The 22,853-nt window shown below is 39.3% G+C and overlaps 2 protein-coding genes and 1 non-coding gene across 3 annotated transcripts; 1 reads left to right on the top strand and 2 right to left on the bottom strand.

Annotated features, from left to right (window-relative positions):
• The first annotated feature begins 1,430 nt into the window (after window positions 1-1,430).
• LOC117034440 (zinc finger protein 84-like) lies at window positions 1,431-22,489 on the top strand. Its single transcript, XM_033127338.1, has 4 exons — window positions 1,431-2,024; window positions 9,189-9,385; window positions 16,989-17,115; window positions 18,069-22,489. The coding sequence occupies exons 2-4, from the start codon at window positions 9,332-9,334 to the stop codon at window positions 19,724-19,726; spliced, it is 1,839 nt and encodes a 612-aa protein (XP_032983229.1). The 5' UTR covers window positions 1,431-2,024; window positions 9,189-9,331; the 3' UTR covers window positions 19,727-22,489.
• LOC117034453 (rab-like protein 3) lies at window positions 4,290-6,231 on the bottom strand. Its single transcript, XM_033127357.1, has one exon. The coding sequence runs from the start codon at window positions 6,222-6,224 to the stop codon at window positions 5,514-5,516; it is 711 nt and encodes a 236-aa protein (XP_032983248.1). The 5' UTR covers window positions 6,225-6,231; the 3' UTR covers window positions 4,290-5,513.
• On the bottom strand, window positions 12,396-12,499 carry LOC117035661 (U6 spliceosomal RNA). Its single transcript, XR_004425232.1, has one exon. It is a non-coding gene; the product is annotated as a U6 spliceosomal RNA (small nuclear RNA).
• Window positions 22,490-22,853: the final 364 nt, after the last annotated feature.

The raw sequence follows: 22,853 nt of genomic DNA, 5'->3' as shown, positions 1-22,853 counted from the left end.
GACACTCCCATTCAGCAATACTCATCCAATGTCTAGCTTGGTCTTAACCAACTAACATATTAATTAGCTGATATAAATCAGAAAACCCCAACTGAGAGGCTCTAATAGTAATATCAAATTTCTTAGCAAACTTATTAGAGTCTTCAGTTACCTTAGGGAAATTTCTTTCAATGGCTCGTAACTCAGATTAATCCAGGGGACATAGGAGACGTGGGGTTTATTGGGATTTCCAGAGGGGTTAATCTTAAATTGGGAAGTACTGATAAGTTCCGAGGAAGGAGAAAGAGTCAAGAGAATGTGCAGCTGGGGGCTGAGCTGAAGGCAGAGCTTGGAACAAGAGAGCAGTGAAGGAAGGGCAAGGCAGCGCTGTGGAGAAAGAGCATGAGGTTTCGGGTGCCCTTTTGTCTCTTTTTGAATTTCTCACAGCCTGTTTATTTATTTCGAGAGTTTATTTTCTAAATGGGCAACTTTAGATTCATAGCCTTGTTTGGAAGCTTCAAAATGCCATTCAAAATAGGCATTCCATTCCTCTTTTTTAATTACAGTGCCATTATTATCCAATTTAGTTTTAAGAAAATCAAGCTTGGGAATCTCAAAAGTTCCCCCAAGTGGTCAGTGATTCTTTGAATTCCTCTTAGATCTGTCCATTTAGTTAAATACGTGCACGAAAATTCCCCGCGGGTTTTAAACGTATCCCCAGGCCGGTATCCCTGTTGGAAGGACACTTTTAGGAGGCTTAGAAAGCAGAGATCCCTTTTTTTTTTTTAACTGGGCCCAAAACACTTCACAACCCGAGGAACCTGCAGGTCTTCCACTCGCCTCACTCTGGAACACAGTCTGATTCTGAGAACCAGCCCGGAGCCTAACAGCCAGTTCCAGGGAAATGACCGACTGGCAGAGTTAATCTGTTGACTGAGATGGGTGGCACTTTTCTCACTTTTTCACTGAGACAGCACAGTCTAATATGGCGCAAACTGACCAATTTCAGGAGAATTACCTCTATCCCCAAAGGGACTTTAGGTGAAGGCCAGTCTTTGTCGCAATGGACAACTTGCTTTCCAAAGAATTCAAGCTGACCTACCACAACCAGTACTCAGACAACACAAATAGGCCTCTAACACATTCACATTCACACACACAATTAAAACAATTCCCGAATAAAGCCCGGAGAACGGCAGACGCAAAGCGTTGGCTCAGATCCAGGAGAGAATTTACCTGAGGCTTCCAAGCTGAGGAGCAAAGGCATCCAGCCGGTTGCTCACCATTCAGAAGCCCCGAGTTCGTTCTTCTCTGGATTCTGGATGAGCCCCCAAGAATGTTAATTGGAGAAAACAGTCTTTTAGATAGTCCGCCAAACGAAGGGTTTATTGGAGTGGGGGGGCAGGGGAGAAGAAAACAAAATCACCACATGCAGGAAGAGTCACTCCGACCGCCGCCAACGTGCCAAAGACCGCCCACGCTCCAAGATGGGCGTATCCCCACCGCAGGAAGTTAGAACCATCAAGTTTAACAGGAAGTCAGGACTAGGGAGTAATAGGAAACCCAGTTACAGCCATAGAGCTCCCAGGTCCTGGCTCACTTTTCTTAAAGTGCCAGTTCACGTTTATCAAATGGCAGGTGTTTCAGCGGTCCTGAAAAGGTATGAGCGGGGTCTGATATGCTACTGAGCAAGTGTAATGCCCCTGGCTGGCTGCAGAGGCTTGGCCCCAGGTGCTGGTTCATCTCTGTACGGCACCTCTTTCAAGATGGCTACTCCAGTTTTGAAACCGCTGAATGGGGGCCGCCATATTACATACCAAGTTTCAACTGCACAGAATCCGGTCCGTGGAAGGAAGCGGCCCTTTTCATCCACCGCTCCTGAGTGAGCCCGGTGGGCAAAGTGTGGGGACCGGAAGCGGAAGTGGTGTGTGGAATTATTTTAAACCTCCCGTGGCGCGCTGAGGAATCTGTAGTTATCTGAATACTGGTGCGGAGCTTAAGAAAGTGTTCGGGGAAGATGGTGGCATCCATAACTGATGAAGGAGGTCTGTGGGTTTTTGGCGGTGGGCTGGGGGATCTGATTGTTGCTAGTTACCGGAGGGGAGGCTTGGCTGTGAGTAGCGGTGTCGTAGGAGTGTCTGAGTTTTGGGGGTCTGTGTGGGGTATGGACCTGTGGGGGATAGGGATTACTTCTTGGGAACTTTTGGTGGTTGTGTGGGGGTGGTGATAACTTCAGCGTGGTGGGTCCATGAATGGCGTGACATGCATGGTTCAGAATGAGATATCACTGTGGGTGTGAGTGGTAGGACATGCACATTTGTGTTTGTGATTGAGTAGCTTGTCCGGGTCCTGCATTGGTATGAGAAGTTAAGTGAATTGTTGGAGGTCTTGATGGGTGGGGGTAGGGGTCAGGGATTGGGGGTGGGTTCTGTAATTTGAGTCCACAACTTTGGATAATGGCCACATGCTTTTTGGAGTTATATTTCTCGCAGCTGACAGAGTGCCGTCCATTATAGCCAATCTTCTACTCAAATCCTGTTTTCAATTCTCCCTGGACCTCAAGTCATCCTCTCATTTTTTCTATGAAAAATGAGAATACTTTGAAGTCGCAATATTGTGATTTGTAAGATATTTGATCTTGACCTACAGTTCCTGGCTCACAGCTTCCCAAGCCCTTGGAATTAAGTCCTAAGTGTTGAAAGTGATAAATAGTGTCTTTTGTTATGTTAATGAGGTGACTTTTGGACCCCAACCTAGGGTGGAGGCTGGTTGCCTGGGGAACCAACCCTGTGATTAGAGGGTTTGAATTTTCAGTCGTTGCACCCCCTACCCACCTCTGGGAATAGGAGAGGGGCTCGAGGTTGAAACAGTTGCCAATGGCCAGTGAATAAATCAGTTATAACTATGTTATGAGACCTACATAAAAACACAAAGGGACAGCTCATGGCCCCTTTTCTCCTAGAGCTTTCATGTTAGGCAACCAGAACACATCCACTCTGCCACCGTGTGAGGCCCCAAGCTCCATATGGACAGAAGCTCCTTTGTTCAGGATCTCACCTTGTGTATCTCATCATCTGGCTATTGTTTATATCCTTTAATATCTTTTGCTATAAATTGCAAATCTAGTCAGTAAACCGGTCTTTTTGAGTTCTTTGTGGCAGTTCAGAAAATTAATTGACCCTCAGGAGGGGATTGTGGGAACCTTAGCATCTGAAGTGGAGGGTGGTCTTGGGGGGCTGACCCCTTTACCTATGGAATCCAATTCTCTCTGGGTAGTGCCAGAATTGAGTTGAATTCTCGAGTACCTTGATGGTGGCTGAGAATTGCTTGGTGTGAGAAAGCCTAAACATGTTGGAATTAGGTTCGGGGAACCCCTTTTCAGAAGAGATTATATTGAATTAATATGCAGTAATATGTGTTGTGAAAGGTGTGGCTTTTGCCCTTTGTCCTTTTCACTTGAATATTTCCTTTGGATGAAAAAGGGGTCATGTACTAAACCTGACAAGCTTAGGGGAGGCAAGCATCGTGGGCCCTATAAGCTCAGAGACCAAAATTAACCACATTGGATGGTCTGAACATAAAAATTCCTAACTAAAAGCTGGTCATGGGGGGTAGTCATATCCTGGGCCTGTAGCTTTTTGGACAAAAGTCAGTCTTTACCTTAAGTAAGACTGTCTATTGTCTTTTTGCTTCTAAGGAATGTCATTAATCCCTTTTTCTGAACCCCTCAAGGCATAGCCTCCACACCAGAGCACGAGACACAGAGCCCGTCATTGTTATCTTCCCTCCACATACCATCTCTGTGTGCTATGAATGTCAATTATTAACTATCCTGTACCCACCAATATAAAAGAAGTATGTGTCTCTCCATTTTACTTTTTATTGAATCCCAGAGATTTCCCCGCTTTGCTTTCTCCAGCCCCCTTAATCTACCACCAATGGATTTTATGTAACCCCCATTATATCTCCTTCTTTGATTCTAATGTATAAAATAAACTGCAAAACTGCCATTCTCCAGAGCATTTTCTCAGTTTTCTGAGATTTTTCTTTCTGGGAACTGTTGTCAGTTTGGCTCAAATAAACTCAAAATTCTCTACAGGATTGGATGTTTCTAACGCTGACAGCCCTTTCTAGTTGATCATGACACAGGTAGTGAGAAACCAGCCAGTTTCCCCAAAATAATACTACCTAGAGACCACAATTGTTCAAATTTGGGTATGTTTCTTATTTATGCTTTTAAAAAAGTTATTAATTGAATAAGTTATCATCACTTGAGCTTAGCATACATACATGTCTATATTATTAATTCTTTTTTATTTTTTTTTATTTTAATATGGAACAATATCAGGAGTGCAGAGACCTGCAGCAGAGCCAGAGACAGAATACAGGTGAAAGGGTGTTGTTGAATAAGGCAGCAAATTATAGTTTTTGGGAAACAGGTTTATATATTAAAGAAGAACCCGGTGGAGATAATTAAATAAGCAAAAAAGATGGGTAAACAAAGTAATGGTGAACAATTATGCATAAACACACACACACATCACCACCCCCCAAAAATTTTGGATTATGAAATCCAAGAATTCTAGTCCATAATTCATGTAAATGTGTTGCCGTGGAACTTTTTACTTCTCTCCATAAATACACTGTTGACACAAAGAATAATATTCTTAGTTTACAGACTACAGTTCAGAGACATTTCAGGAATTGACTTTTCCTTCAAAAAAATAAAATCTGAAGAGGCTGTAAATCTTTCCTGTTGTCCTCGTGCAGCTCTTAGATTTCACCTTACCTATTTCCAAACAGAAAACAGTACGAATGCAGACAGCTGTACCCTAAACAGTGAAGGATTTAGTGAGCTGTCAATTTCTTGCAGAATTCTTTTCTGGTACTGCTGTTCTCTATGTATTATTAATCTATTTATATTTAACTCTAGCCATTAGTCTGCCTCTTCTGCCACGGAACCATTTGCAAAGGAGAGAAGAGGGAGCAAGGGTTGCTATTATTAGGCATCCTTGTGTGTGTTGAGGGTGGAGACAATTAAATAACACCATTTTGCTTTTGTGAAAAGACATTGTTTGGGGTGGACAACTGCGAGCTAGTTAACATACCTTTCCCCTTAAGAAGGTAAAACAATAGAGATACATTTTTGAAGTATTTAATCAAGCCTTCAGCAAGGAGTGTGGGAAAATTACAGACCCATAAAACTCCTCTAGTTCTGGGCAAGAGTAAATTTTCTGTGCATCACTCTGTCACTGCTCCCTCACTGCATCATTCTGACAACATCTCATATTTCCACAAGGCTTTTACATAATCTATAAACAGGGACAGAAAGGTGAGGAACAGCGAGAATGGGGACAAAGTTTGGACCTCCCACACTGTCACTTCTTTTCCGTTTTCCATTAAAGGGTGAGGCTAAAGGGTGGCATTTTAAGATGATTTCGTTAAAAGGCTGAGACATTAATAATTGACACAGAAAGAAGAAAGCGGTGGAAAACTGCCACTGCTTGCTCACTCTTCCGAAGAATGAGTGTAATTCAGTCATAATGAAAGCTCTTTAATGTTCCTCCCCCAAACCTTTTTCGATCAGGAAAGCCTGGAATCTGATTACTATCTCTTGAAAAGTATCTCTTCTCTATAACGTTATCAAAAAACCTACTGAGCTTGACAGCATTGGAAGAACCTGCAGCTAAGTACCGTGGATTTGTGCAATCCAAATTAATCTCTTCTGCATTGAAATCCTCAGCCAGGAAGGCAGTTCTAGTTAAAACTTCATGGCGCTTGGTTTCATGAATCTGGTCCAGTTTCGTCCCTATTACCAACAGCGGGATTTGGTTATCAGCAAATTGTTCCTGGTCATAATCCCCATTTGTTACCAAGACTCCAGTTGGAACCAAATCCCTGTTGAGAGCGTCCAATGACCAACGATATAAGTTCTGGGATGACTTCTTATTTGTTAGGTCGTGTACTAAAACAATACCATTTATAGAGTTGTATAATACTGCTCTTGTGCTTTTCACACTGCTGGCACTGCCCACAGAGCCTCCAACATCCCATAATTCTGTATAGTAGGTCTTCTCTTCTGGGGTTCCTTCTTTGTAGTCATGGACTCTGACATCTACTGAGCAGCCCACAGTCCACGATGGATTTCCCAGCACTTGATTTTGGCACAGAAGATGAACTAGTGAAGATTTTCCAACACTTGAGTCTCCCAACACCAGTACTTTCACCCGATCCAGGGACGCCATCTTGCCATTGCCTCTTATTAATTCTTTTGAAAATACTTTTTTAAAGCTCAAAAGACACTTTTAGTATTATATCAAGTGAACGTATGGAATTTTGACTGGTATCACATTAAAATCATAACTTTGGCAGAATAATCTACTTTTATCTTAATACAAATTGGTCCCTATCTCCAGCTCCTTAGAAAATTTTCTGGTTTTATGTAGGTTCTGGATATTTATGTTGTCTTTAGTGATTACATTTTCATTGCTTTTAAAAAATGCTTCCTTTTGCCTTTTAAACTTTTATTTTAAATTTTGGTGTGAAGAAAAGCAATTGAAATACCTATCTGGTCCCATTACTGACTTTCATTATTATGAATAGTTTTCAGTTTTTTTCCCCCCCCCCAGAGTTTTAAGGAAAGCCATCACAAAATCTTCAAGTGATTTTAGTGGAAAAACTATGGATTTTAGGGTTAGATCTTGGTTTTTATTTCAATTATACCACTAGCTGGGATATTGGGAAAGTTGCCTACACTCTGAGTGTCCAGTTTCCCATTTGTGTAAACTGAATTCATAGTGACTCTGAGAGTTGTGAACATTAAGTGAATTCTAGAACAGTGGGTTTCACAGTAGCTACTCGAAAAGTGGTAGTTGTTCTATATTTATATTGCTGTAGGGCTTTTTGCACTTTTAAGTGTTTTCTGTTAAGTTGGTGCAAAAGTAATTGCGGTTTTTGCAATTATTTTTAACCTTTTAAACCGCAATTACTTTTGCACCGAACTAATATTTCTTTCATTTTCATTATTTTTCTATTTCTTAGATTTTACAGTTACATGCTGTAGTTTCTTGTATCTCGCCTTCTCCCTTCACCATTATGTTTAAGAGCTTCATCTGTGTTATTACACGTAGTTTTAGTTTCTTCATTATTATTTAGTTCATTTATTATGAATATGGCACTATTTTTTTCCATTTTACTGTCGATGGACATTGAACTGTTCTTCATTTTTGACTCTTATAAACTGCTGCTGTGAACATTCTTATATACATCTCCTGGTTTACAACTGTCTACGTTTTTCTAGGATGTTTACTTAAGAGTCGTGTTGCTAGGTCATAAAAAATCAACGTTACTCGCTAATGCCATGTTTTTGCTAAGGAGTTCTTCTAATTTGCACCCCTGTCAGCAATGTGTGGAAGCTGTCCTTGCTTTTAATCCTCTCTATCCCCTGGCATTGTCAGATCTTTTGTTTTGGCCTATCTAATAGGACTTAGGCCCAAAACAAAAGTAGTTGGTCATTGTAGTTTTAATTTACATTTCCCTGATTATCAGTAGGACTGAGCCCCTTTTATTATGTTTCCTGGACATTAGAAACTTTTTTTATGATTCCTCTTCATATCTTTTGCCCATTTTTAGTGATCTCTCTGCCCATCTGAAACACATAGATTTGTTAGTTCTTTGTTTTTTCTTTTTCTTTTAAATGAGCCATGACTGGTAATACATGTTGTAAATATGTTCTTATATTCTGTGGCTTATTTTTCACACTTTTAAAAAGATAGTTGATTTTTTTAAGTAATTTTATTTTTAATTGCTTATTCTTATATAAACAGTCATCTTTATGTATTGACTTTATATCTAGCCATGTTGTAAAACTTTTTGTCAGTTTTATTAATATATCTGAAGTCTTTTGGGATTTTCGTTTATAAACATAACACAAGCAAATTATGGTAGTTGTATTTCATTTTTATTTCTATCTGACACTTTTTCTTTTCCTTGCTTTTTCCTGGCCTGGACAACACACTGTAACGTAGAATGGAAATATTGATTGTAGGCATCCTTTTTTTCTTGATCACAGTTGGGAAATTTTTTTCAGTGTATTACCCTTAAGTATGATGTTTCATGTAGGTTTTTTTGATAGATACTTTTTTTTTGTATTAAGAAAGTTCCCTTTTTGCCCTACATTGCTAAGATTTTGTTGTTTTAGTCACCAGTGTAAGTTGAATTTTCTCAAATGTTTTTCAGTATTTTAATTTCTCTTATTTAATTGTTGTGTTGAATTATATTTATTGACTTTAGGATTTTAAGTCAACTTTGTACTCCTGGGATGAAACCAGTGATGACATCCTTAATTAGCTTGTCTCTATATTTCTGGATTTTATATATACAGAGGGTGTCAAAAAAATGTATACACATTTTAAGAAAGGAAAAAACTGTATTAAAATTTTAATACTCAATATATACTGATAACAAAACATGAATACAAGTCATGTTTGACTTCTGCAATTGCAAGAGGTGTTCAAAGTGGTTATCATCAGCATCCCGGCACTTCTGATTACGGCGAACTACTGCCAGAGCAACGCTGACCAAAGTGTTCACTTGTATACATTTTTTTCGCACCCCCAGTGTGTGTGTGTGTGTGTGTGTGTGTGTGTGTGTGTGTGTGTGTGTGTGTTTCCAGCAGAGAAAGAAAAGGTTTATTTAAGGAGTTGGTGCCAAGGTTTATTTAAGGAGACACAGGTAAGCTAGTGCTCAAAAACCTGGTTCCGATATATTATTCTTTTGTATAGTATTATCAATGTATGTGTGATATTTGCCTGTAATTTCCTTCTCTGGCAGTGTTCTCAAAATTCAGTTTCTTCCAGTTATTCTGTTTCCCAATAGACCATACTTTTGAAGTTACCAATTTTAATATATAGTCAAAGACTCAACTTTTTATTTAACTTCTTAATACCTAGGAAAGTTGTCAATACATGTGTATGCTCAGGATATATGTGACTATTGAGAGCATCTCAGCCTTGTATGTTGCATTTCCAGAGCCTTGGGATTAAACAAAACACTTGCGGTGTCAAACTCCAGGTTATATTTATTCCCCGGCAGCCTGAGCAGAGTCACCAGAGGGCTCAGCTTAGAATTTTATGTGAAGATAAGGTCTCTGCAATAAAAGCCTACAGTTGATATGTCATGTAAAGTGAATATTCCCCTTAAATCCACAGGTCTTGACTTTCAGGGAAAAGACAGGTCCCATGACATGAAGAGATAGAGGTTCCAGAACAAAGAGTGTCGTGTTCTAGTGGTTCTCTTGACCAGAGAACTTTTAACCAAGATTCAGAGCAGAGCTGGAAAAGTCCTTGAGCAGATGTTGGAGTCACTGGCAACTTCCCAAGAACAGCTGAAAATGACCAAATTTAAGGTGAGCTGTTTTTCCAAAGGATTTGAAGAGATTTCTAATAATTCACACAATGAAAAGTAGTACTACGTGCAGATAAAAGTCTGGTGGGAAAAATGCACAGAAGAGATGATAGACGATTAAGACTGCAGCCTAGTTGGAGGATGGATGTAAATGCACGTGATGGCTCATTCAAAGTGCCTAATGTTAAAGCTTTGTGATATAACCTATAGAGTCCAACGCTCTATAGAGTTGCCACTTTTCCTCTGGTGCTGATGGCAGCCATAATCAAAAGATGAACAGGAATTTTTATGAAATACATTTTTCTTTAAGAGAAAACTGACAATTCCTTGCAGTCAATAAATGTTTTCTGGCACTTCGGCATCAAGAAGTAATTTTATGGGTCTTCATCAAAAATCAAAAGTGTTGCTCAAACTCAGTATCGCCAATTCCTCCTGCCTTTCTTTCTTGAACCCACTCTAGTTGCTTTTGCTCCCACCCTTCCTCCAAAAGTGCTTTTTATGAGGATCACCAATGACTCTATTTGTTAAATTTCACGATGAGTTTTTACTTGACCTTTCAGCAGCATCTGACATAGTTGATTCTTCCTTCTTCCTTTGATATATTGTTGTAAATGGGTGGGTAGAATGCCGTGCTTTCCTGATTTCTGCCTTATCGGCCACTTCTTCTAGGGTTCAGTTTCTTTTTGTAAGTTTTGTCTTATCTCTCATCCTGTAATGTTAATTCTTGGAGTGACTCAGGGCTCATTCCTTGCATCCTTTTTTGTCTGTACTCCCTTCCTTAGTGGTCTCATCTAGTGTCAAGTTTTAAACACTCCGATGCTGATGTCTTCTTTACATCTCTAGGCTGGACTCTTCCCTATAGGAGCATCAGCTCCTATATCGCTTTGCCTCCTTGACTTGACAAAGGTACATCTCTACACATATATCCAACCAACCATTTCCTAAACCAAGCTCCTGATCTCACGTCAAATCTGTTCCTTCCTCAGTTTTCCTGTTTCAGTTAATAGCCTTTCCCGGTTTCTTAGATGAGGGATCAGCAAACTTCTATAAAGGGCAAGCTAGTGAGTATTTTAGCTTCTGTGGGCCAGACAGTCTCTGTTGCAACTATTCAGCTCTGCCGTTGTAGCACAAAAGCAGCCACGGACAATACAGAAACTACTGGGCATCTCTCCACTTTTCACACTTTTGTTGATCTTTATGCATCCCATCATCCCAGGGCAAATCCTATTGGTTCTGTTTCCAAAGTAGACCTCAAATCACTTTTCTTTGCTATATCACTGCCCTAGTCAAAGCCATCATCATCTGTCACTTGGACCACTGTAGCAGCTCCTCACTCTTCTTGCTAACACTTCTTGTTGGCACTTCTCCAGACTGCAGTGTTGCTTTGGGTCCTTTGTGTTTTTCTTTCTTTATTTTTTGATGCATTTCAAAGTAAGTTACAAACATGAGTACATAGCCCTCTAAATAGTCCAGCATGTATATTGTTAACTAGGGTTTAATATTTGCTTATATTATAGTACTTTTATTTATTTTAGTAGAAAATTTATATACAACTAAATGTACAAACATTTATGTACCATTCAACAGTTTTGACATATGCATACACACCTGTATTACATGCTTTTCATGTATCCACTGTCATGATGATACAATTTTTTGTCTTTTATTCTGTCAGTATGGTGAGTTACATTGGTTGATTTTTAAATGGCATGATTTTTTCTGTTGTTCTGTTTTGTTTAGAGGAAGTTGATTTTATTTATTGATGTATTTATTTATTAGTTTCAGGTGCACAAAACAACATAATGATTAGACATTTACACCCCTCCCAAAGGGCTAACGCCAACTAGTCTACCTCTCCTTTGACATTGTGCTTGGCTATTCCAATACCATTCACTATATTCCCTATGCTGCACTTTATAGCCTGTGACTACACATATATGTGTGTGTGTGTATATATATATATATATATATATATATATATACACATACACGTATATACACACGTATATACACACGTGTATATATATATATACACGTATACATATATGTATTTATAGTTAACATTCAGTATTATTTTATATTAGTTTCAGGTATACAGTGCAGTGGTTAGGCATATAACTTATGAAGTGATCCCCCCTATAAGTCTAGTACCCATCTGACACCATACATACTTCTTACAACATTATTGACTATATTACCTATGCTGTACTTTTTATCTTCATGACTGTTTTGTGACTACCAATTTGTACTTCCTAATCTTTTCTTACCCATCCCCCCAACATTTTCCCATCTAGCAACCATCAGTTTTTTTCTCTGTGTCTATGAGTCTGTTTGTTTTGTTTGTTCATTTATTCTGTTCTTTACATTCTACATATAAGTGAGATCATATGGTATTTGTCTTTCTCAGTCTCACTTATTTCATTTAACATAATATCCTCTAGGTCCATCCATGTTGTTGCAAATGGTAAGATTTCATTCTTTTTTTATGGTGGAGTAATATTCCATTGTATAAACGTACCACAATTTCTTTTCTTTTTTTTTTTAATTAGTTTCAGATGTACAAAGCAATGTAATAGTTAGACATTTATACCCCTCACAAAGTGATAACCCCACCCAATCTGTTACCCCTCTGACATCATATATAGCTGTTAAAATACTATTGACTGTCTTCCCTATGCTGTACTCCACATCCCATGACTATATACAGAGGGTGCCAAAAAAATGTATACACATTTTAAGAAAGGAAAACTTTTAACATTGTAATACTCAATATATACTGACAACAAAAGATGCATACAAGTCATGTTTGACTTCTGCAATTACAAGAGGTGCTCAAAGTGGTTACCATCAGCATCCAGACTTCTGATTATGGAGAACTACTGCTTGAGCAACGTTGACCAAAGTGTCCACGTGTATACGTTTTTTGGCACCCGCGGTATACATGTATATGTAATTATAATTGACATTCAATGTTATTCTACTTCAGCTTTAGGTGTATAGTGCATTGGTGAAAAAATAGGAAACACTTAGTGAATTTGCATGTCATCCTTGCACAGGGGCCTTGGTAATCTCTGCATCGTTCCAGTTTTAGTATATGTGCTACTGAAGCAAGCACCACAATTTCTTTATCTATTCATCTGTTGATGGGCATTTTGGTTGTTTCCATATCTTGACCATTGTGAATAGTGCTGCAGTAAACATAGGGGTGGATATATTTTTTCAAATTAGTGTTTTGGATTTCTTTGGATAAATATCCAGAAGTGGGATTACTGGGTCATAAGGTAGCTCTATTTTTAATTTTTTGAAGAACCTCCATACTGTTTTCCATAGTGGCTGCACCAATTTATAATGCCACCAACAGTGCATGAGGGTTCCCTCTTCTCCACATCCTCTTCTTCACTTGTAGTTTGTTGATTTATTGATGATGGTCATTCTAACAGGAGTGAGGTGGTGGTATCTCATTGTGGTTTTTATTTGCATTTCTCTGATGATTAGTGACATTGAGCATTTTTTCATATGTTTATTGGCCATCTGTATGTCCTCTTTGGAGAAATGTCTATTCAGGTCCTCTGCCCATTTTTTAATTGAATTGTTTGGGTTTTTTTGGAGTTGAGTTGTATGGGTTCTTTTTTTGTTTTCCATTTTGTTAAATTAATGTCAGGTGTACAAAGCAACATAATAGTTAGATATTTAAACCTCTCATAAAGTGGTGGTAAATCCCCCAAGCTACCACCCCTCTGACATCTTATATAGCTGTTACAATACCATTGACTATCTTCCCTATGTTGTATTCCACATCCAGTGACTATATATACCTACATATTTAGTGATAGTTGACAGTCAGTATTATTCTACTTCACCTTCAGGTGTATAGCGCATTGGTTAAGCATCTAGACAGTCTATGAACTGATCCCCTGAGAAGTCGAGTGCCCATCTGGCACCTTACATGATCTTTACAACATTGTTGATTATATTTCCAATGCTGCATTAACTACTAATTTGTATTTCTTAGTGCCTTCACCTTTTTTACCCTGCTCCCAACCCCATTCCCATCTGTCACCCTTATAGATCTAATACCTATCTGGCACCATATCTAGTTATTAGAATATTATTGACTATAGTCCTTATGCTATACCCTATATCCCCATGACTACTGTATAACAACCCATTTGTACTTCTTAATCCCTTCCCCTTTCACCCATCCTTAACTCCCTCCTATCTTAAAGAAGTTCTTCTAAGAGTCCTTGTAATACTGGTTTGGTGGTGATGAACTTTTTCAGCTTTTTCTTGTCTGGGAAGCTCCTTATCTGTCCTTCAATTCTAAATGACAGCCTTGCAGGGTAGAGCAGTCTTGGTTGTATGTCATTGCCTTTCATCACTTGGAATATTTTCTGCCACTCCTTTCTTGCCTGCAAAGTTTCTGTTGAAAAGTCTGCTGCCAGTCTTATGGGGGCTCCCTTGTAGGTAACTAACTGCTTTTCTCTTGCTGCTTTTAAGATTATCTCTTTTTATTTAACCTTTGGCATTTTAATTATGATGTGTCTTAGTTTTGGCCTCTGGGTTTATCTTGTTTAGGGCTTTACTTTCTGGGCTTGTATGTCCATTTCCTTCACTAGGTTAGGGAAGTTTTCTGTCACTTTTTCTTCAAATAGGTTTTCAATTCCTTGCTCTCTTTTCTTTCCTTGCTCTCTCTCTTCTCTTTCTGGTACCCCTATAATGTGAATGTTGGTACTCTTGATATTGTCCCAGAGGCTCCTTAAACTCCTTAATTTTTTGGATTCTTTTTTCTTTTTGCTGTTCTGTTTGGGTGTTTTCTGCTACCTTATCTTCTACATCACTGGTTGGATCCTCTGCTTCATATATTCTTCATTTTCATTATTGTATCCTTAATTTCTGACTGGGTCTTTTTTTATGGTTTTCATCTCCATTTTCATGCTTCCTATCTCTCTGTTGAAGTCTCTGAGTTCATTGAGCATTTTTATAACCAATGTTTGGAACTCTGTGTCTGATAGATTGCTTGTCTCCATTTCACTTAGTTTTCTTTCTGGAGCTTTGTTCTGTTCTTTTCTTTGGGACATGTTTCTTTGTCTCCCCATTTTGGCTGCCTCCCTGTGTTTGTTTCTATGTATTAGGTAGGGCTGCTATGTCTTCTGGTCTCAGTAGAATGGCCTTATGTAGTACGTGTGCTGTAAGATTCAGTGGCACAGTCTTTCTGGTCACCTGAGTCAACGCACGCCAGGTGTGTCCCTTGTGTGGGTTGTGTGTTCCCTCCCCTTTAATTGAGCCTTGGTTGATAATTGTACAAGAGTGGGAGGGACTGACACTCGGGCTCACTGGTTGTGGGGACTGGCCTTGACTACAGTTGTTGTGCAGGGTCTGACCCTGCAGCTCCAGCTCATTTTGATGCTGGCCATTGGGGGCATCAGCCCTAGGACTACATTGGAGGGGATCCGCTGTAGCTCTGTGTCATGCAGGGACTCATGCGGGATCTCAACTCCTGCTCCCCACAAAAGAACACAGGATATGGTGAGGCCAAAATGGAGCACCCACGGAGCCATAGATGGGGGAGTCATACCTCTATATTCACGCTGGTGACTGGGTAGTAGACACAGGAAGCAAACATCTGCCAGTACCCCAACAAGGGGTCTTCCTGCACTCCAGTCTCTCTGGAGGCCGGGCGAGACACACACAGGAAGTAGTAGCCACATGATATACAGTATTCACCGTTCACTTTCTCTGCCTGCCAACCAACCAGCCAACCACCGTAGTCACAGCAGTTACATCAGCAGCCAGTTGGCCAACCAGCTACAGCCAGTAGCCAACCAGTCACAGCCGACAGCCATCCACCACCTGAGCCAGCACCCCTCCACGCGAGGCCGAGAGCCTGGAAACTGTTCTATGGGACTCTGTCCCCACAGTCTACTTCAGCCACAGCCTGTGCCCCACCCTGGGCCACCCAGTGGGAGCCAGAAAGAAATCCGCAGATGTCTGCCACCGGTGCTGTGCTTGGAAGCACCTTGAGAGGCCAAGCTGCGAACCAAGACCAGGCTGCTGTTTGTGTCAGCTTAGGGCTGCTCAGCCATAGGTACAGGACATGCTCAAGCCAGGTGCTGCTTGTCTGGGTTCCGGGAACCTTTGAGAGACCCTAAGAAAGTCTGAAGCTGAGCCAAGGCAGGTGCTCTGCGTGCAAAAGCCCCTGGAAGGAGCCTGGGTATGCCCGAAAGTTGGGTGGGGACAGGTCTCAAATCGCCAGGGTGTGGGGAGTGAATGGCGGCCGCCTTTGTTTGTGCACTGTGAAGAGGGAGGGCTCAAAAAAGAAACAATGGCCTCTGCCAGCTCCCCCATCCAGGAGAAAGCTGCCTCTCCCGCCCTGTTCCAAGCCAGACAACTCTATACCCTACCATTTGTCCCTGCCGGCTTTCTAGCTACTGCCCCAGTGCTGGAGCTCAGAATGAGTGATTCCGTTGGTGGATAAGTCTGTGCACAGTCCCTTTAAGAGGAGCGCCTGTGAGTGCAGCTGCACTGTCTCACTCAGTCACAATCTCCGCTGGTTTTCACAACCGGAAATTTTGGGGGCTTCTCTCCCCAGCACTGGAACCCTGGGCTGGAGTGGGGCTGCGATATCTTGCCCTTCAAGGGGATGGGGAGGGACCCCCACAGCCGAAGTAGCCTTCCTGATCTTTAATGGTTATATGCGGGTGTGGGACCAGCCCGTTCCGCATCTCTGACCTTCCTACCAGCCTGGAGGTGGCTTCTTCTGCACGTCCTTAGTTGAAAAGCTTTAGTTCAGCTTGATTTTAGGCAATTCTCAATAATGGTGTTTTGTAGATTAGTTGTAATTTTGATGTGGTTGTTGAAAGAACAGCGTTTGCCTACTGTGCCATCTTGGTTTTTAAACCGTATGGGTTCTTTATAAATTTTGGATATTAGCCCTTTATCAGATGTATCATTGGCAAATATCTTCTCAGTATGATGTCTTTTTGTTTTATTGATGGTTTCCTTTGCTGTGAAAAAACTTTTCAGTTTGATGTAGTCCCATTTGTTTATTTTTTCTTTTGTTTCCCTTGCCCGAGGAGATACATCAGTAAAAATATTACTAAGAATAATGTCTGAGGGTTTCCTTCCCATATTTTCTTTTAGGAGTTTTATGGTTTCAGGTCTTACACATAAGTCTTTAATCTATTTGGGGTTTATTCTTGTATATGGCTTAAGAAGGTGGTCCAGTTTCTTTTTCTTTCTTTCTTTTTTTTTTTTTTGTATGTATTTGTCCAATTTCCCAAGCACCATTTATTGAATAGACTGTCTTTACCCCAATGTAAATTTTTGTTTTTTATGTCATAGGTTAAATGACCATATAGGCATTGATTTATTTCTGGGTTCTCTGTTGTGTTCCATTGATCTATGTGTCTGTCTTTATGCCAGTACCAGTGGCATGATATTTTTAATGAGCTTTAAGTTTCTTCTATAAGATGTAAGGTAAACCTAAATTTACTAAACCTTTTGGATATACAATATATTGTGAAAATGATCATAGTAAATTCATATGCATTTTTTTCCATGTCATTGAATGAAAAATCACCTGAAACAGGAATATGCTATTACAGGTAACATTGTCATTTAAGGATGTGTTTGTGGACTTCACTTCGGGGGAGTGGCAGCTACTGGATGCTGCTCAGAAGAACTTATACTGGAATGTAATGTTGGAAAATTATAGCAACCTCGTGTCAGTCGGTAAGGATATGTTTCTTATGGATCTCTTGGTGAACTCTCAGTCTATTGCCTTTTTTTCTTTAATTACTAGAATTTATAGGTCCTCTGAAGTTTTTAATGTCTTTAAACTTAGGATTTATAGATGGTAGAATCTTTGTGTCTCTATGAACCTGGAGAGAGGATGGTGGTCTCACTGCTCGAGTGAAAGTTTTTCACTTTGTTGAGATGCTGACTCTGAAACAGATCTTCCTAATTTCAGAGGTTCTGAAGACCAAGCTCTTGGGCCCATGTTTGTGTATATACAAATTATTAGGCTTTTAGACCATAAGCATTCTTCCAGATGGAGCAAGAATTGTCATGGATTGTAGAGGGAGAAGTCTGCAGTAAGGGCAGTCTAGGTGAGTGAATATAAAACAGGTAGATGAATGAGTGTGTAGGGAGTTAGAATCTTAGATAGGTTCTTTTGAGAACTCTACTTTAAAATTCCTGAACCCTTAAGTATAAGACAAAGTAGTTGACACAGCTTTCTAGATGTTGTTAAGGATTCTTCTACTCATCACCTTGCTCCTATTGGGACTCTCTGCTTGATATTTAGAAGGAGATTGGCCCCTTATGTCTATTCTGTCTTTATCAGATCTCTGGAATCTGAATTAGGACCTTGCTTTCTTGGTTATTCTTTCTAGCATCTTCACTTGTCCTCACCAACACTACTTATGTTGCCTTCCTCCTATTCAATACCTCAACCGTGGTCAGAATTATGCTTCCAAATACACATGGATTTTTTCCCCCCTTTTCCCATGTTTTGTATGACTTTTGTGTTCCTCTGCTTTCCTTCTATTTTCTCTTTTCCTTCTACTAGATGCCTCTAACTTATATCCTATATCCAGAATATCATTTCTTTCTTTGATCCTTGTTATGAGAGCCTGCACCTTCCCGTACCTAATCATATAAAGATTCATTGGTCTCCGTCCTAGAAGACACCTGGCGAGTTGATGATGGTGTAAACTGGCACCAGGAACACTCTGACAAGCTTGACCCCGTGGAGACGCATGGGGTCCTCTGTGGATACGGTGCATGTGGGGAAGTGTTTCACCCGAGTGAAGACTTTGATCACTTTGACTTACATGGAAGAACTTTGAAACATAATTTAGATTTACTTTTCCAAAACAGAAATTATGTAAATAAGAAAGCTGAAAAGTTAAATCTGCTTGAGAAATTATTTGTCCATGCTATGCACAAAAACACTCAGCCTGGAATTAATTGCTATGGTTATGATTGTGGAGAAACTGTCAGTAAGAAGTCATGCCTGAATATAAATCCTATAGAAATGAGATTTTACAAATGTAGTGAATGTCAGAAATCCTTTAACTACATGTCACAACTCCTTGTACACCAGAGAATTCACACAGGAGAGAAACCCTATGCATGCAGTGAGTGTGGGAAAGCTTTTGCACAGAAGAAGGGCCTCATTTTACATTTGCGAACTCACACAGGAGAGAAACCCTATGGATGCAGTGAATGTGAGAAAGCTTTTGCACAGAAGAACGGCCTCATTTTACATCTGCGAACTCACACAGGAGAGAAACCATATGGATGCAGTGAATGTGAGAAAGCTTTTGCACAGAAGAACAGCCTCATTTCACATCTGCGAACTCACACAGGAGAGAAACCCTATGGATGCAGTGAGTGTGGGAAAGCTTTTGCACAGAAGAAGGGCCTTCTTTTACATCTGCGAACTCACACAGGAGAGAAACCCTATGGATGCAGTGAATGTGAGAAAGCTTTTACACAGAAGAACAGCCTCATTTTGCATCTGCGAACTCACACAGGAGAGAAACCCTATGGATGCAGTGAATGTGAGAAAGCTTTTGCACAGAAGAATGGACTCATTTCACATCTGCGAACTCACACAGGAGAGAAACCCTATGGATGCAGTGAGTGCAGAAAATTTTTCTCACAGAAATCACAGCTAACTGAACACCGGATGATTCATACAGGAGAGAAAAAGTATGAATGCAGCGAATGTCCGAAAGCTTTTATTCGGAAGGCAAAGTTTATTTCACATCTGCGAACTCACACAGGAGAGAAACCTTATGAGTGCAGGGAATGTCGGAAAGCTTTTAATAGTACGGCTCAGCTCACTAGACACCAGAAGTATCACACAGGAGAGAAACCCTACGAATGCAGTGAATGTGGGAAAGTCTACTCCCGCAAATCTAATCTAGCTTTTCATCAGAGAACTCACACAAGTGAGAAACCCTATGAATGCAGTAAGTGTCCAAGAACCTTCATTAGTAAGTCACATCTCATTAAGCATGAGAGAACTCATACAGGTGAGAAAACTTATGGATGCAGGGAATGTGGAAGAACCTTCTCTCTGAAGTTTAATTTCACTTTACATCAGAAAACTCATACAGGAGAAAAGCCCAATGAATGCAATCAGTGTCAGAAAGCATTTATGCTCAGGTCACGGCTCATTGAACATCAGAGAACTCACACTGGAGAAAAGCCCTTTTCATGCAAAGAATGTCCAAAAGCTTTCAACCAGAAGTCAGAACTCACTTTATATCAGAGAGTTAACACTGGAGAGAAGCCTTACCAGTGTGGTGAACGTCAAAGCCTTCAGCACTAAATCACTACTTGTTAAACACCAGAGAACACATCCAGGAGAAAAACCCTACAGATGCAGTGATTGAGGGAAAGTTTTCACACAGAAGGCACAGCTCACTGTACATTAGAGAATTCACACAGGAGAGAAAACCTATGAATGCTGTGATTGTCAGAAAATTTTCAGCCGTAAGTCACAACTTTTCATACACCAGAGAACCCATACAAGAGAGAAAAACCCTATGTATATAGTGAATGTGGGAAAGCTTTCATCTGTAAGCATGGTCTAAATAGACACCAAAGAACACATGATGAAACCCTGTGAATGCAGTGAATGTGGGAATTCCTTTAGTGTCAAGTCACACCTCAGTAGACACCAAAGACATCATATAGGAGAGAAATCACCTGGATACAGAAAAAAATAAAGCACTCAGGAAGTTCATTCCAACATGAGATTACAGGCATATAGGAAAGAATTCTTATACATACAATGAATAAATAGAAGTTCTCACTCAAATTTATTTTTCTAGAGAATTAAAATGAGAGAAATCATTAATACAGTAAATAGATATAAAATCTGTAGTAATAACTTGCTTATTCATCAGGAAATGCATACAGGAGAGGAACTGAATTCAGCAAATGTACAAAAGTTCACACAGAAGTCATAGTACGTACATACAACAAAGACAACCACTATGAATGTAGTAATTTTGTGAAAACTTGTAGAAGTGTACATTATTTTATATCAGAGAAGGTCTCATAGGAAAATAAAACCACACAAGACAGAAATGTTGCAGTATTTTCATTGAGAAATCAAATTTCAGATGCATCAGAATTTATACCAGAGTAAATCCTATAAGAATAGTAAATGTGAGAACTTTTTATTAAAAGTCACAAGCATGTAATATTAGAGAATTTACACCAACGAATAACTCTCTGATTGCCATAAAATGCTTGAAAGTCTTCTCTGATTATGAAAAAAAGTCTACAAATAATACATATAAGAATGAAAGTATTAAATATGCAGATAACTGTATCATGAAATGCAGCTTTATTGTGTATAAAACAATATTTAGGAAAAATTAAGCCAGGACAGTGAATTGAGGAAATAATTTCCTCTGGAAATAATAAGGAAATCATGTTTTTGCTGTGAGTACCAAGTTGATAAAATATTTCAAAAGGCTTTTAGTATGAAGAAGAGATAGGTGTTCACTGTGGGCTATGAGACTAAATATGTGAATAAATGAAATGATCAAAACGCGATGAAGTTACCAACTATGTCATCTGTAGCTGGGTGTTTTCTGACAATATCATGGAGTATGAATTTTGTAGCTTTTTGAGTTGTATGTAAGTACAAATATAAATATTGTATAAATATTTATAGATACAAAATGAATACATGTAACAAAATTTCAAAATTACAGAAAAGTAGAAAGAATAGTACAAAGAACGCTATATCCAGATTCCTCAACTGTTACCATTTTACTACATTTGCTTTATTCTCTCTCCATACATACGTATTACTTTGTTTTTCTGAACCATTTGAGAGTAAGTTTCAGACATGATGTCTCCAGTGCGTGTTTACTAACAACAGGGATGTTCTCCAACACAATAACAGTTTAGCTATTAAAATCAGGAACTTTGATCCAATACAGTTATACAACTTAGAGATTTAATTCAGTTTGTCAGTTCTCTAATAATACTCTTTAAAAAAAAAAGAAAAAAAGAAAACCTGGATTCAAGACCATGTATTGTGTATAATTGTCATATTTCTGTATTTCTGTACATTACTGTAAGGTGGAACAGTTTCTGTTTTTGTCCTTCATGACTTTGCCATTTTGCAATGTAAAGATTACTTATTTTATAGAATAGCCTTCAATTTAAGTTTGATGCCTCCTAATGATTGGTTATGTATTTTTGGCAGGAATACTACATAAATGATATTATATCCTCAGTGCGTTATATCAGGAAGCATATGATTTTTGTTTGTCTTATTACTGACAGTATAAACTTTGGTCAGTTGGTCGGGTGTTGTCTGCCTGGTTTCTCCACTCTAAAGTTACTGTTTTCCCCTTAGAAATAAATTGAGGAGATAATTTGAGACTGTGTAAATATCCTGTTCCTCATCAAACTTTCATTAGTTTTAGCAACCACTGATTATTCTTACCTGGCTCAATTATGATGATGATAGCTACAAAATAGTGATTTTCTAACTATTCTGTGTATACCGAGGATGCCAAAAAAATGGATACATATTTTAAGAGATATTATCTATGTATTTTCAAAGTTGAATTGAATTATGGTAGCAATGTGTAGTATGACGTTCGCTCAAAAGATGGTGTTAATCAAATGAATGCTAGCATCACCATGCAACAGGCAGGACAGTCACAGAAAATGACAGAAGCATGGCTGTTCGAGGAGCCCAAGACCATTTTGAAGTGGTATTTGAAATTCGAGAATGTTATGACAGTACAATGACAATGGAAGTGTGAGTATGCAACAGAACCTCCAACACACCTAATGATTGCATTCATGATAAGTTTGAGATGCGTGGTACTGTGTGTGACGTGCACAAGGGGAGATCGGGAGGCCTCGCACAGCAGCAAGTCCTGCTTCTTCTGCTGTGGTGTTGGAACAGTTTACACGCTCGCCGCAGAAGTCTACCAAATGATGTTAGCTGTAATCAGAAGTGTCTGGACACTGATGGTAACCACTCTGAGCACCTCTTGTAATTGCAGAAGTCAAACGTGACTTGTATTCATCTTTTGTTATCAGTATATATTGAGTATTACAATTTGAATACAGTTTTTTCCTTTCTTAAAATGTGTATACATTTTTTTTTTGGCACCCTTTGTATTTAATATTTGGTATTCTGTAAGGAATAGCTTTCCTTTCTCCCCCATTTATTTGCTTATTTGTTTATTTTTTTAAATGTCATTGTGGATTCAAGAGTTATTCACTGGTTTATCATCTTTGCTATCATTGTTTTGCGCTCATATTTCTTTAGATTTGGCCAGTGCAATTCCTGTCAAGTTGGCCTCTATATTTTTTTGACATGTTCCCACTGTTTTGTGAGCACTTCTTTTTGGTTCAAGAATATTATCCAGGCTCCTTTGTCTTTCTGGTCCCCTCCAGTACTGGAATCAGCGATT

The sequence above is a fragment of the Rhinolophus ferrumequinum genome, chromosome 15 (genome assembly GCF_004115265.2).
Source record: "Rhinolophus ferrumequinum isolate MPI-CBG mRhiFer1 chromosome 15, mRhiFer1_v1.p, whole genome shotgun sequence".
In the NCBI taxonomy this organism is placed as follows: Eukaryota; Metazoa; Chordata; class Mammalia; order Chiroptera; family Rhinolophidae; genus Rhinolophus; species Rhinolophus ferrumequinum.
The sequence above is the reverse complement of the archived record's forward strand: the minus strand, read 5'-3'. Positions and strand labels throughout refer to the sequence as shown.